Source organism: Loa loa (genome assembly GCF_000183805.2).
Source record: "Loa loa unplaced genomic scaffold supercont3.158, whole genome shotgun sequence".
NCBI classification, from domain to species: domain Eukaryota; kingdom Metazoa; phylum Nematoda; class Chromadorea; order Rhabditida; family Onchocercidae; genus Loa; species Loa loa.
Genome location: NW_018108338.1, coordinates 111,383 through 127,041, shown reverse-complemented (window position 1 = coordinate 127,041; position 15,659 = coordinate 111,383). Strand labels below are relative to the sequence as shown.

The window sequence follows — 15,659 nt, the reverse complement described above, 5'->3', positions numbered from 1 at the left end:
ATATATTACTTCAGGTAAATCACCCACAAATCTGAAAAAACCAGAAGTTATCTCTCTCTCCAGTTTTTCTCGAACTCTCGAGATTCATTTCGTGAGGCAAAAATGTAGCAATGCTGTAAGCAATGAGTTAGTAACCAGTGGTTCACCCATTTCAAATAACGAAATCTCGGCGGGAGCCTAAAAAAAAACTTTTCTAAATCACATGAAGGAGAATAAACTTCTGACAATCAATAAATAAATTCGTAACAGGAAAAGTGATAGATCTTTTTCCTTGTTTTCTTTTGCTGCTTTCATTGCTCTTACAATGTTTGGTTTCTTCTGCGAGAAATAGGTTTACTGTGACACTTTCCCTTTCACCTTCTTAAGTCACTGTTTCATTTCCTATAAAAATCGAACAAATATTGCGTTACTAAAAATATTTGCGGAAACAGCTAAATTAAGGATTAAAAGTGCTTGAATTGGGAGATACCATGTTTTCGTCTTAGCGCAAATATAATTTGTTAAGCGCAAATATAATTTGTTACACATGCATGGTGGATTAGTCTTGTAGATCAAACTTACAAATTAAATAGAAAGTGGAAATAAAATGGAAGTAAAAACTGGGTATTTCGTCTTATTACTTTTATTTCAGGTTTTAATCGTCTTACTTTGGGAAGTATTTCTTGTTTGAAATAAAAAGTAACAAAACTAACACTGATGACGAATTCTTGTGGGACAATTCAATTGCAACTATTTTCGTTCGAAACCGGTCGCGAATATACAATGAAGGCCCTGGAATTCTCAGCTATTCAATTGATGCACGTCACAAACGATACTAAAAAGCAGCCTTTGTTACGGCCAGCTGCTATAGAACTTAAGCGAAAAAAGAGCCAGAACATCTGCCAATTCTTTGGGAGATGCGACTAATAGAAGTAGGATTCACACCGTTATGAAAAAGGAATAAATCCTCTGTATTAGCTGAAAGTGAAGCTGTACTTGAAAAGGATTACATGAACTTGATCCGATTCTTCCTCTTGCAATGAATTGCTGATTATTTGATTCATTATTATCGTTTGAAATATGAATAGTCTTTGCAGATCGATTGTTTATCAGTCAAAGTTCAAGTTATGTATTATCATATTTCAAGATACGTATTGGAGAACTCTGAGGACCGCAACGGCATAATTATGTAGCCGATTAATTTGCTACCTACTTTTTTAGCCACAATTATTTCGCAAACAAAGAAATTTGATTCAGAATTTGTAGAATAACAGAGAATCTGCAAGAAAAAGAAAATCGACTGAATAACTAAGTTTGAAATTGGACTTGTCGGTACAGTCTCAGTCTAGATTTCATATTTCATGATGCCGGAAGTTATTATTCTACTGAAAGAATCGAAAAAGAAGAAAAATGAAGAAACTATCAGTCGGAAATAGTGAAGATAAGTAAGTTAACATTTCAGATGACCGAAAGCAAACAAACTGATAAGAAATAAGCATCACCGCATAAATTCTCAAAGCAACCGCTCGTTTGTTGTGGAAAACCATAAATATTAATTTTACATCAAATTTTGTTGTTCCTTACCGGGATTACCTGGTGACGTTTAATTATCATCAGCATGAACTATTTTGGATGAATAGGGTCATGGTTCCGAAATACTGAAGTGGTTTCCTAATAGGATTATATCCTGGCCAACAGAGATGCTAATGTCATTTGATATGAAATGCTAGTCATCCCATGGTACCATTGCCGCTAGATAATGTCTGATTTGCAATTTAGATTTCACCTGAAAACAACAATCAATAATAGCAGGACATTTTGTAAACCCATGCAGCACTGATAACAGTCTACAGTGCTTCACATATACCGAGGAATCTTGCACGGAGTCTATTTAAAATGGGCGGGAAAGTGGGCATTTTGAAAAAGTTGAAGTTTTAATGCCCGGTGACGCGGGGATGTGACCTTCTGTCGGTCCACCTTCACCTTCTTTTCATTCTATCTTTCTCTTAGCACATTTACTGCCTGTATTGTTTCATTTGAAATGTTAAACAGCAAGCGACAGTTTAGGATTGCCCAATAACAGATGGCTGATTTCGACAGGTCATTGCTTCAGCAAACTCTTCCGGAATATTACCGGCGACTTTTCCCGTTCGGACCTCTTAGCAAATGGCTAACATATGGAAAAGGTTAGAAAGTTGCCCACTTATTCATTTATCTTTCGTTGAAGAGCATTTGTTTGTTTAAATTTAGAAAGATTTCTTGTATTATTTGCAGAGGAGAAAGACAGATTGAACGTCAATCATTGGACTTGTAACTTTTGCAGATCTGCAAGTCTCATTTCAAATGCGAGAGTTAGCATTCATTTTTGAAGACGATCGGCATGTGCGGTATCGCAGTTTTGAAGACAGTACGGAATTCGAACGAGAGCTGTGCAAAGCAAATCCCCAAAAGATCGATATTGGTGCAGTTTATAACTATAAAGTATATTTGACATATTTTCCTGAGAAACTGAAATTAGTTTGGGAATCTAGCTTGGATATTGGTATTGTTTTGATTAGGAATACTTGATTTTTAGAATAAATTTTTTTCATCCGGACTCTGTGATATTTTTTTTTGCACTTCTATCGTAGGTAGAGCAATCATAGGAACCGACTGGAATACATATCAGTTGAGTAAGTCCGCTGTTGCTGGACAGTAGAAAAGCTTAATTTTGAACAAAATATCTCAATCAATGATAAGATGTGATGTGCAACAATGACAAGACGATAAGATCAATGATAAGATGTGCAACATTTCTCCAACGATAAGAACTTGATTTTAGCCGAAAGATCATAAAAAATTTGCCAATTTTCGTCCAGTTGAACGCGAACTCATTTTTGATATTGATCTAACTGACTATGATGATATCCGGACATGCTGTTCGTAAGTCTTTTACTAGAAAACATGAATTATACATTTTGGAATAATATAATTCCTTACTAGCATGCAGTAGGAACTGATATTATGAAGTGCTAAGTCTTAGTTCACTGATGTATGCTTCTCAATGCTTTTCATTTTGATGTTCGTAAGCACAAATAAGACATCCAACCAAAGAGTTTCCATCAAGAAGTGGAGCTTACTTTGAGTACTTAAATTTCGATGTGATGCTTGATACAGTTATTCTATTTAAAAACGGTTGTTTCAGAAAAGCAAAGATATGTAGGAAATGCTGGAGGTGGATATGCATTGCAGTGGGCGTCTTGGATCATCTGCTGCAAAGTTAGTATTAATTTTGGTGCCTTAAATTTATTTGCTCCCCGAAATATCCGTTTTCATCTTCTCAAGAGCTTTCACCAATTTTTGAAATCTATTTTTAATTCATATGGTCTATTTCCATTTTATCGTTCTTATTGAAGGACATTTCGGTTTCAAGCATTGCTTATGGGTATTCTCTGGTCGCCGCGGTATCCATTGCTGGGTCGCTGATGCTGCTGCACGGAAGCTTCAGAATGCCGGTCGAATGGCAGTTGTCGAGTACCTATCTCTGATTACTGTATGTATAGAGACATATTAGAAACGAACAAATATTTTCTTTAAAAAAATATTTTCATACTAGCAAGCATGAATGCGCTCGCTTTTTTCAATCCAGTTAACATTGCAAATTATAGGGCGGACAGAAAGTTTCAAAAGCAGCGACAAAACGTACGTTCGTTCATCCCATGCTAGAAGACGTGTACAGCTACTTGGTGCAAAGGTCACTTTTAGTACAATTTACATGATTTTTGAAAAATTTCCGACTTTCTAAATCAAACTGAAATTAATAGTTTGTTTTTTCGACTATTTCAGCTCAGATGTAAGCAAACTAATGTTAGAGCAAGGCTGGATGAGCAATAATGGACTGATGTCGTTACTGGATGGTTGTGTAAACGAAGAAGTTGAAAAAGAAATCACAGAGATTATAGATGAAGTGAAAAAGTGAATTTTTTGTGAAATCAAAACAGTATTACTTTGCATAGGCAATTGATAAAAAGTTTTGCAGCAAGTGAATAACTGAAATATAAAATGCACACATATGCAAATATATAATTTATTTTAGTGTTGATTGTTTGGAGAGAAGATGGAATGCTTTACGAATCAAATTTGACAAATATAAACGTGCTGAACTTAAGAAGAATGGAATTGAATTGTGCGAGGTATTAAATTTGAAACTTTATCAAGCAGTAGTAGTGGATTTCGTGATTTGTTATCCACACTCAGTTTTGCCTGCTATTCGAAATACAAATAGTAAAATAAAACTACTCTTTACTGTGTTCTGTGTGAAAAATTTGCAAAAAGTCTTAATATAGGGATTTGTAAAGTATTGTTTCCCGTCACGTTGCTAACAAAAGGTTGGTCCAAGTTTTTCTAACGAAATATATTTGTAAATAAAAAAGAGATTATAGGTAGCCAGTCTTCAGTCATCATTCCATTTCCGTGGTTACGTGTTGCAGCATGCGTATCCTCGTCTTGATGTTCATGTTTCTGTAGGAATAAATCATCTGCTTAAAAGTCCGTTCTGTGTCCATCCTGAAACTGGACTTATAGCCGTACCTATTAAGCCAGATCAAATATCTGATGTGAATTTTGCAAAATTGCCTCGCATAGAGTAAGCGTTTATCTTCCTTAATCTTGATTCTTGATTACTTATGTAAAACTAGACAGTACTTTCCAGATTTCCGTACTCCTTCATGAATGATCCGATTTCTGAAATATTTCAGCACTTTACTACATGAAATTTTGAAATTGCATCAAATTGGCGAAACAAAGAAAGACCGGAGGAATTTCGGTATTTATTTAGCTTTATAATCCTAAAAATTCATGTCGGTTTTGGCATTAAAAGTCTCCAAGTATTTCTTCACTAGGCCTTTGGAAACTTGACTTGTTATGATGCCGGCAGTCGTTTCAGATGAATGATTAAATCAAAAATGCAGAGGAAAAATTTAGTTCATTAGGGAAGGGGGATTAAATGCCAAACTGATTAATAATGAGCTAATATTTTCGTTACACAATTATTTTTATTTTTCTGGCTATCAAAATAATTGTGTTCTTGATAAACTTGAATCTTTTTCAGAAATCAAGCATTGTTCGTTGGGACCATATGTCGAGACGTTTGAAAATTTTGTAAACAATTTGATTTATGATGAGCAACAGCATTCATAATCAACAAATCGGTAGTCAGTTTTATTTACTGCAGCTGTTGAAGAGAACCTTCCATTTGTATGTGAAAATAAAACTATCTGAAATATTTTCAAGTATGAGGCAGTTTGTTGATTGGCGTACTTTATTTCTTTTCATTGATGCCAAGATTTCTATTAGCATTCGTAAAAAAATAAGCAGTTATCAATAATTGAATTATGGAGGCCGAATCAGTGGCAGATTAAAGAATGTTTGATATTGCATTCCTTATTCAGAAGGAATATATGTGACCATTTCAGCAAACAGTTAAGATCGCAGCAATGTGATTAAAAAGGATTTGCAGGAGTTTACGCCTTTAGCTTCAAAAACTTTCACTTTAAATTCTTATTCGTTAGAAAAAATTACCGCAGTTCGAAATTGGGAAAATCGACGAAGTTTCAAGGGTAGTTCGACGGATAAGAAAAAACACGTCATCATGACTGGTAGAAAATATCTAAATTAACAAGGCAACTTTCTACAGAATTAGAAATATTTAAGGCTGTGATCAATAAATACCACAATGTTGCTGCAATTTTCTTTTCCCGAGGAATCTCATGAGATTAATAATTGGAAGTATCAGCAGTTTTCAGTATTCGGGACCATTGGAGGGTAACATAGTGATTCCACTACTCATTTTGTCAAAAATATACGCATTTTCGCGTTTCTTAAATTTTTCATCAAATATGCAACATACGCATCAAATATTTTAGGGAATCACTTCCTCAAAACAATTGTAAACAATAGCTACTTAAAATTCCTTCATTTTATCTTCATAATGAACTAATTCTTTAAATATAAGGCCTAATCCTTAGTGGGATATGGAGAGTGGTAGGTGGGAGTCCTTTCTATATATTCTGTGATGATGAATGTGAGCATTAAAGTTGAAGGTTTAGTCTGTCTCAGTCCAAATTCATCTTTGTCATTCATTCTGAAAAAACTTCGCTCACCCTATCATTGATGCTCGGAGTATAGCTAGGAAGTTAAAAGCTCATAAGTTGGATTGTTTGGAGCGATTATTACTGAATTAGTGCTGTTTTCATGCAAATTTCACACTTTTATAAAATCTGAAGAGTGACCATAAATAAAGAGGTAGTTGAAAGAAGAGAAAAAGGAGGGGGATAATGTGTAGTGAGGTAATAAGGTATGAAACAGCTTGGAATGCAATGCAAGTAAAAAAATTTGTCAGCTGGGATCTTCCTTATTGGCTTCTTTTGAACAAATATCAAAAGGAATTGAACAATTTGATGGCTTTTACAATCAGTCTTTTCGATCTTCTTCCTTTGCTTCATGCATCTCATTTCCATGGACTAATATGACCTCTCACCACTTCCATCCTTTTTCTTATGGATAACTAAAAGGATCGATACTTGAATTCTGACATTTCTAGTTAGCTTAGAATAGTGAGTGTCGACGGCGATAGTTATGGACCTAGACCATATGAGTCGCAATTTCTATTAGTTTTATTTGTTTCTATAAATTTGTGTCTTTTCCTAATACTAGTTAGGAGTGCCATTACTATGACATTCTTCCTAAAGAATGTCACTGTAGTAGCACTTTTAGATAGCATCAGATAAAACTACGCTACCGCCGAGATATATGCATTGAATGACAGCATTACGAAGAGCAATGTTGAAGAAAGGAAACATGACAAATACCTTGTAATTTTGCAACATTTTAACCACAGAAATGAGTGAATTGTCAAAATTGAGCACTTCACAAGGTGAACAGCAATCCCCGTCAACTAAGGCTCTAAGCTATGATACTCAAAAATAAGGTGTCAGCAGGAATTTTATCGAAATATTCTCCCTTTAAGGAAGAATGAACAAATTCACAAAGAAAAACTTTTCTATTTTCATCGTCAACATTTCATGAATTCTCCATCCTCCTTAAATTAGTTGTTGAAAATATTGTCTTAGGTATCAGACTGGAAAAAAACATGAAATTTAGATTGAAATCAGATTAAAACCCATGGTTTTACACACCACTTGAAATAACAGCCAAAAATCCCTGAAAAAAAAATTAAGATCTATCGGAAAGCTGCTCCAGATACCAATACTAGGCATAACTCTCAGTTAATTAATCCCTTCTTGAATATAAGAAATAACGTATTCGGTTATTAATTGATTTTTGATAATTACGTCAGCTAAAATCACTTGGCAGTTAATAAAGCAATATTTTATTATCTATATTCCAAGCTACTGCAATAATTCTGTGATCTTAAATAGTATCTATTTGAAGTTTATAATACTTGGGAACAAATTTCTTTTCTTTGGCTTTAAATTATCTGGAACAGCAATACATGCAATGACGATCTGATGAAAGTAAAAATTTGGTCCTGGAAAAATTCGAGAAATGTTAAAATGCTGGAATAAAGATGACGGTACGGAGGGACCGGGTGAGATCATGGATGGTAACGCGATATGCTGAATCGGGAATGACAAAAACGACAAGAATGCAAGTCGAGAGTTGAAGTCGACGATGATAACGATTCTGCATTCTGGTCTATATACCTGCAAAGGTATATACCTGGATTCTAAAACTACTATTTAACTTACGACTATGTATATAGTTATATTCTGATGAGTTGAGAAAAAGAGCACAGTACAGGGACACAATTCTTACTATTATTTTGTTCTTGAAGTATTAGAAGTGATAATTGGAATCCATTCTCTATATTGCTTTACCATACAAAATATTTTAATCAAATAAAATCTTACCGAATCCATCGTATATCGGCAGGAATAAACGGAATAACATGTTTCGATATATGAAAATTATTGATTATAAAAGCATCCCGATCGTAATTTTTGGCCCTTCTTTGCATCAAATTTGCATACAGCTCGGATACAAGCACCACCTAAGATTTTGTTTTCCAAAAAAAGAAATTTACAACTCAAAAGTTCCAAGGATTTTTTAAAGACCGCAGTCTTACGTAATAACAGGAGATGAAGCTGGAAACTATCCATGCTTTCATTATCATTTTCTTGAGAAATATGTTTGAATGTTACGTTGCACTAAATTAACTTGCAGTAAAATTAACAGGGGAATTTTGTGAACTCCTAAAGTAGGCTTCTCTTTGAACCAAATCAATCCAATAATATTCTATAAATTGAAATGGTTACTTCCACAATTACAAGCAAAAGATAGCAATTTCAGGAAATCAGAACAGTACCTTCCCACCAACGACGGCTAATGCGGAACGAGCGTCCTGTATTTTCCTGCCGAAATAATGAATTTTCCGAATATATTGTACGCCGACCAAATCAATACACATTGTCGTGATCGCCAAACCTAAGAATAATTACCTAACTGGAATTTTCATTCAAATCAATCACCTAAGATGAAATACCAAATACAGAAATTAATTCTCGCAATATCAGCTAGAGAAATTTTCGCCCTTTTTAATTTTTATTTTTGTATGAATGATACTTTTATTTATATCCATAAAATAAATTTAGTCCTCTTACTATAGGTATTCATTTGTCATTAATATCCATGTTTGCATGAGCTAAAACGAACCTAAAATAATATAAAGTAAAATGAGGTACATATAACCATCTCTTCGGGGCATCAAATCACCAAAACCAACCTGAAAAAGTAAATTTGTCATCTTTCTGGGGTTTATAAGATGATATCCAAATACGAACAAAGTTATAAAAATGATTGTGATTGAGAAGGGAAAAAAGAGCTCACAGTGGTCATAGTAATAAATGACCAATAAAATGCAGTGAAAAAACTCCACGGTTCCAAATTGGACATCAGTACACCTCCCAGGGATGTGTATGCAACAAGTATTACTAATACCAACATCGCTGGTATCCTGTAATTGATATTTACTTAACTTTAGAACAAATGATAACGTGGCGGAAAACAAAAGATCCATTTACAGAATGTAATAAAAGACGCTGTTTAAACTTTTTTATAATATGAAGGCATTAATATTAATAATAACATTAAGGTGGGAAACAGTTTTATTGAATCAGAATACCAAATTACTTTTTGAGAATCTCGCACTATGATAAGGATAGCACTTGTCATAGTTTCCATGATAAGAAGATTAACGAATAATACAAACCGATGGTATTTACCTCTGTTCTTCAATAAAATGCATGTCAGTACTTAGGCCCTGCCTTTGACATTGTTCACACACTCTTTCCCTGTGACCTTTGCTCCAATGTCGCCTTTCTAACAAGAAATGCTTCAGTTTGAGGTAGTTACCATACATCCACACCAGATGTTCACTTAAAAATTTGCCAATATCTGCTATGGTCACTAGTGTCAAAGGTATGCCAAATAATGAAAATACAATGCACATAATGCGACCCAACTGTGTTACCGGTACTGGATTACCATATCCTAAAACAGGAAATTAGTTATTAAATTAATAAATAACTAAGTGAGTGAAAATTCTGAAGCAAGTAGTGGAAGATAAAAGAAATATTTCTAATTTATTCAAAAAAATTAAAACCTCACCAATAGTGGTAACAACAGTAACAGCGAAAAAGATAGCAGTAGAGAAAGACCATATTTCGATAGTGTCATTAGCACGAACTTCGGCAGCAGTTAGGAAGAATTTTTCAAAGGCGGTGAAAAGATGATCGCTCATATTATGCATGTGCTGCTTGGTTACTTGAGACCATACTTCACGTCGAGTTTCATTGAGCATTGCCAAGGTAAACAATGAATTCACGAACTCTTCCTGCCGTTCGTATATCATATCCAACTAAATATTCAGTAGAGATTGATTATGATCCTCTGAAGATATTCATAATAACTTATCAGGATCATGATTATAAACAGTAATTACCCTTCAGGAGTAACTATCATTATGTTCAATAAAACAACAACTTTAATATCCATCCTGCTTGTCACAATCACAAGACGTAAGTTTATGTGAATAGTACTACAAATGAATGTCGTACGACTTCATTTTAGATCACATCTGGCTTGTTAATATTGAATAGTAAAATCTCCTAATATTTACCTGTCGCCTTTTGTTGGCCAATTCATGTGGCTGTTCGACACTATAAAATATTGATGCGCCAACAACTGTATAAGCACAAGTTAATAATACCAGACCAACGTGCGGTAAAATAAGTTTTGCGTACTGAAATGAACTAAACAAAGCAATAACTAATAATTAGACATGAGGTAGTTCAAGGGTCAGAAGTAAGGCCTGTTTGGTCATTTCGTGATAGGTGTTAAAGTAATGGAAGTATACAAGAAATGTGGACTTTTTTGTTTAATTCAGTGATGCGCAATGCTGTCAAAGCAGTGGGCAATTGTAGTGTTAAGATTACTTTTAATCGTTTGTATGACTTTATAGTCAATCAATCCAATGTTTTCTAGGCTTGATAAAAAAAGACTTAAAGGAATGTTGTGCCCAACAAAATGTATCTTATGGCTAGCAAAGAAATGATGAAGAGAAAGTGAATAAATCATTCGCAGTAATCTGCAGAGCTTTCATTTTCTGACGTTTCATTTCTTCTCTGCTGTGTTTTATTTTTTATCTTTAAGGATTGATTAAGAAATAATTCTAGTAATTGGAAGGAACAGTAAGCTCAGAGAGAGAGAACTGAGCCAAAAGAGCCAACTGGGAAGAGAAGAAGGAAGTATAGAAGAGATGTGACTGACATATCCTACACCCACTCACTCAAACAATTCACGCTGAGAACAAAAGTGCCAAGAAGCAAATAACAAATCTTCCATCTTCATGACACTTTCCTTCTCCCACTACGCATATAAGACAATGACAATGACACATTGCTTGACTGGCTTATAGCCTTCTATTTCCTTTAATTACCGGTCACAAATATTTTTTCAGTTGACCTTGACAGTGTACATTACAAAGATTAGGGATAAATACAAGGGAGAGAGAGAGAGGGAGAAATGAATAGTAGTGAGGATGAAAGCGAATTAAATTAACAAAACCTTTTTGATACCGCTCTGATGATCATATTCATCATCTTCGGTGGTATCTCTTGTTGGCTCTTCACTGGTGGATGAAGCTTCGATACAACCCTGAAAAGTCCTTCAGCCATGTAATCATCCAAATAAATTAGTTTATGCTAATTATCCTTTTATCTTAACCTGCATACATAAAGCATTAATCATGACGAAGACATCATGATAGCTGATAACTGGTTCTTAGTTTTTTGTGACAGATGACCCACACTTGAACTATTTAAAACATATATTGTGCACAGACGCAGTGGAGTTAGAATGGTTTAGATCAGGTAAACAGTTTGATCCTTCAGAATAAAAAATACCGTTTTATCGGGTACATCAAGAAGATCTCGCCTACTCCAATCCTGATGGTCCATTGTAGCGGTGCACTGGGACATTCTATCTCGACATAATCTTTCCTGCAGTTAAATTTCGAAATAGAAAACAGAAAACATCAATAATTGAACCTTGGTTTGTACTAAAATTAAGAGCACATTTGGCATTAGGCGAGCGCTAATATTCATCCACTCAAATAATAATTCCTGAAGAAATAAGAAAAAGAATATTTCAGTCAGGAGAGATTATTTAATCTGTCCCACAAACAAAACCTGAAACCATTGTGTAGCTCAGAAAATTTGAAACCACATAACTGTTTGAAATTTTGTTTGCAAAGAATTGAAAAATGAATTTGAGTTCAAAAAGTAAGTAGAACAATTTATTTTTGTTTTTGAATAAGCCAGTTAGGGATTCGATATGCAAAAAGTTATCAAACCGGAAGTCAAGGTCAGTTATTACAAGATGTGGTAGAAGCGATTCTGGCAAAGAAATGGCCTCATCCTCGACATAAGGTTAGTTAACAGTGCGTGAAAAGTAGAGATTTTGAAGAAACTCCCGAAGAAAAGTTAAAATTGCTAGGCTAAAAAGGTTACTGATTCTTTTTGGAATGTCACGTTACATCTTCAAATGAAAGTATAATATCCTTCTTGCTTCATTTTAAAATAAAATTCTCAGGAATAAGATAAAAATGGGAAGTGGAAAGAAAGAGAGGGAAAAGCACATTTACGAAAAGACGGTGGTATCGTATTGTGATAATAACTACCAATTTCAATTCGAAATCTTTTGCTGATAATTACTTTGTGCTATCAGTTTTGAAAAATGCGATAATTTAAACCAATTCCTGCAAATTGCTTACGAAACATTACCTATGGGAAGAGTTATCAGCTGCTTCATTTATTCGTCTGGAGATAGATACATCATTTCCCAAAAATCGCTCACCAAAAGGTGGAAAAGTGAAACTTTATACGTAGAAAGGTTGGGATCACAAGGTTAATTTATCACCGCAGAGCTTTTGGCAGCATTATTGCTCACCGTATTATTCTGAGTTGTTCAAACACTCTAACTATTTTAAGCGGTAAATGAAGTATTCCAGAATTTTTAATCTTTTAGTGTAAAAATACACATGCACAAAAAGCGTACTTGAGTTATAAAGGTATATAAGTACTGCTTGTTTTGAAGAACTGTGCTTTTTGCTTGCAATCATCTTTTTAAAGGATGTTAAAATTCTGAAAAAAAGAAAAAAAAACAGGAAATGAAATACTTATAAATTGCACTTGAAGAAGGACGGAAGAAAACAAGATGGAGAAGTAGAAGAGAAAAGGAAAGAAAGAAACAACCGTGTAGATTTCGAAAAACTTTGACTGATTTCGTTATCACTTGAGAGGAATACAAAATTTCATCAGCAGGACGAGAAATACTAAAGATTAATTAGATAAAAGGATTTGAAGTCGTTTATCCAACTTATACTTTTCAGTATTCTTTCTCACTGTTCTTAATAAAAAAATTACAATTACCAATCTTTTTTAAAAGAAAATAAAATACTTTGAAAAGTGATAACGAGTGTTAAAATAGCGCTCGTTTTAAATGCAACTATTGCAGATGGGATTTTAATGAACAAAAAAGGATGAATTTAAAATTGAACGCATGAAGTAAAGCTTTGAAAATTTTCATATCTTTGGAAAATAACCAATGAGAAACAGAATAAAAAGGGAAGATAAATCGAAATATTTCATTCGTTTATTTTCATTAATAATTCATTGGAGTTGTTTATTACTTGTAATGGTGTTTTAGCATTGAAACAAAGAAGTTTTAGGGATTTTTAGTGGAAAAGTGGTTGTTATTTGTTGAGATAGATAGAAGTAAATTTACACTGTCTAAATTTGCATGTTAGCTAACTTTTCGGGAATGACGAATAAATGCTTGTGACATCTCGCCAACATGGTCATCCAGCTCATATTGTTCGGGATCATCAGACAAGTTTGGATTATACGGACCAAGTTCACCATCACCTGAGTATTTATATCGCGCTGTAATGATCTTTTCTCATTTTCAAGTTAATTATGAAAGGGACTAACTTACAAACTTGCCAGAATCTACCCCTTTCAATCTTCTTTAAGAAAAGAATTAAAGAAAATGACGGATGAACTTGTATTACCCAAGAACTAATGAAATTACTATTAATTTCCTTTAAACTTAATCCATATAATAACGTACCATATTTATCAATAGCTGGTTCGGAAGATAATGTTGGATCGGAATCGACCCGCAAATAACCGTAATGGTTCATTTTCACAGCTGTCCATTACCACTGTGGTCGCCTGTATCGCCTCCAAACACGTCGCCACTGCTTTCGTAAATGCATTACCGTCTCCAGGATAATATTACTCACAGCACCTTAATCAACCAATCTGTCTCTTCCTTTTCAAACAAAATTTGAAAAAAAGTGACATTAATATGATTACAAGCAGTGACATTATACAACAGTGACACTAACATGTGACCTGTAAGTCAAGAAATCACAACTTTCAAATACAATTAAAATATCGTGAAAAGCTATTTTACAAACGTATCCACTAGTTCCTTTTCTGTGAAATATTGAATTGAGAATTTAGCACCTTTCGGTTTAAGAAAATAAAAGATTACTGGTATCAAAATTTGGAACAAATTGCAACTTATAGAAAGAGGACAGATATGTCCTTGATGGGGAAAAATGACTATGAGACATGAATCTAATTAAGTTAACTGAAATTCAACGATGCGTAAAAATCTGCAAGATAACTAACTCACTAGGTGACCAAAATAATTCTGTAAAAGTTTAAAACTTGAAGATAGACAATCCTGATATTACAGACATTTGCACGAATATGTTACTCTTTTTGAATCACATAAATCAAAAAAGTTATATGTCCATTTCATCATCCGTCACTGTGTAATATTGCGAATAATGATTACTTAACAATCTTGAAAGGAAACTGACAACAAATTAGTCTAAATTTAAATTGATTTCTTTAAAAGAATGTGCAAATTTTTCTGGAAAAATTATTCAAATTTAGGATGATCAATTATCAATTCCCTTTCATTTTCAATAGCCTTCAATCAATTTTTATCTATTATTGATAAGCATGTTGTCAATTTGTCGTCAGTTCCTTTTTAGGGCTGATAAGTAATTGTTATTCGTAATATTGCACAGCCTAGGTTACATAATAACTTCAAATTTCCAAAAATTAGCTCCATTATCGTAGAAATATGACTCAAGGACAATATTTTCACCTGCCACAAACCTTCTGGTTCCTTTTCTCAGTGTTGCAGTTGAAGACTACTAGAAGAATATAAAAAATGGCCTAAAGAAAAAAATCAAAAATTGACTTTTGCTGCAGCGAAGAGACTTGCAATTTTTTAATCAATTATGCAATGTCACAATAATGGTAAATGAAAGATATGAGGATTTGGACTAATGAAAGACATGAGGGTTCAAATCGCTATTTATTTTTTAACGTTTCGTTTTTTCTTATGTTGACCAGCACGACAAACCTTCCGTCGCACTGAAGCATTGATAATGATCTCAACAAGTTTACTTCACCGATTTGAACTTAATATTCAATGAACATGACCCCAGAACTGTTTAGGCTTCTTAATGCAGAGGGGATACAAGTGAATCCGCTATTCTCAATATTGCTATTATCATCTGCTATTGTCAACATTGGACTAATGAAAGATATCAGCCCTTGAATCATTTCACTTCACTCAGCTATTGATCATACATACCTATGACTGTTCAAACCATCTGGTTTAATGGTACTAAGTTTCAGAATTTCACAGTCTGTTAGCTTGTGTCATTACTACCTGAAACAGAACCACTCTCACACCAAAATGAATACAAAACAATACAAATCGGTGAGTAATGCACAAGACGTCATTTAAAAAAAAGCAATAAAGAGGCGAAAAGAACAGAAAGTGTATAAGTCATTCCACACTTAGGCCATAATTTGTAAAAACTCCGGGAGATCGTAATTCCTTCGGGAGTAGCAATGAAATCCATTTCATAAATCATGGACAATGAACCAACAATTTTCAAGCCAGTTCAAGTAAAGGCCGGGAAAAAGGAAAAGAATGAAAATAAGAAGTCTGCAAAAAACAACAACAACAACAACAACAACAACAACAACAACAATAACAACAACAACAACAACAACAACAACAACAAC

The 15,659-nt window shown here is 33.9% G+C and overlaps 2 protein-coding genes across 2 annotated transcripts; one reads left to right on the top strand and one right to left on the bottom strand.

Moving 5' to 3' along the window:
• Nucleotides 1-2,062: 2,062 nt before the first annotated feature.
• LOAG_03041 (DNA primase) lies at nt 2,063-5,169 on the top strand (the record flags this gene model as incomplete). Its single annotated transcript, XM_003138578.2, has 11 exons — nt 2,063-2,165; nt 2,303-2,460; nt 2,801-2,901; nt 3,164-3,237; nt 3,375-3,511; nt 3,627-3,712; nt 3,805-3,933; nt 4,055-4,151; nt 4,401-4,603; nt 4,716-4,783; nt 5,069-5,169. The coding sequence occupies 11 exons, from the start codon at nt 2,063-2,065 to the stop codon at nt 5,155-5,157; spliced, it is 1,245 nt and encodes a 414-aa protein (XP_003138626.1). The 3' UTR covers nt 5,158-5,169.
• A 2,340-nt stretch (nt 5,170-7,509) lies between these two features.
• Nucleotides 7,510-13,855, bottom strand: LOAG_17944 (uncoordinated protein 58). The gene is made up of 12 exons (XM_020450612.1): nt 13,669-13,855; nt 13,351-13,481; nt 11,442-11,537; nt 11,104-11,193; nt 10,157-10,279; nt 9,646-9,895; nt 9,261-9,528; nt 8,866-8,992; nt 8,692-8,761; nt 8,345-8,463; nt 7,890-8,029; nt 7,510-7,682 (listed from the first exon to the last, which is right to left on the bottom strand). The coding sequence occupies exons 1-12, from the start codon at nt 13,739-13,741 to the stop codon at nt 7,574-7,576; spliced, it is 1,596 nt and encodes a 531-aa protein (XP_020305688.1). The 5' UTR covers nt 13,742-13,855; the 3' UTR covers nt 7,510-7,573.
• Between the last annotated feature and the right edge of the window lie 1,804 nt (nt 13,856-15,659).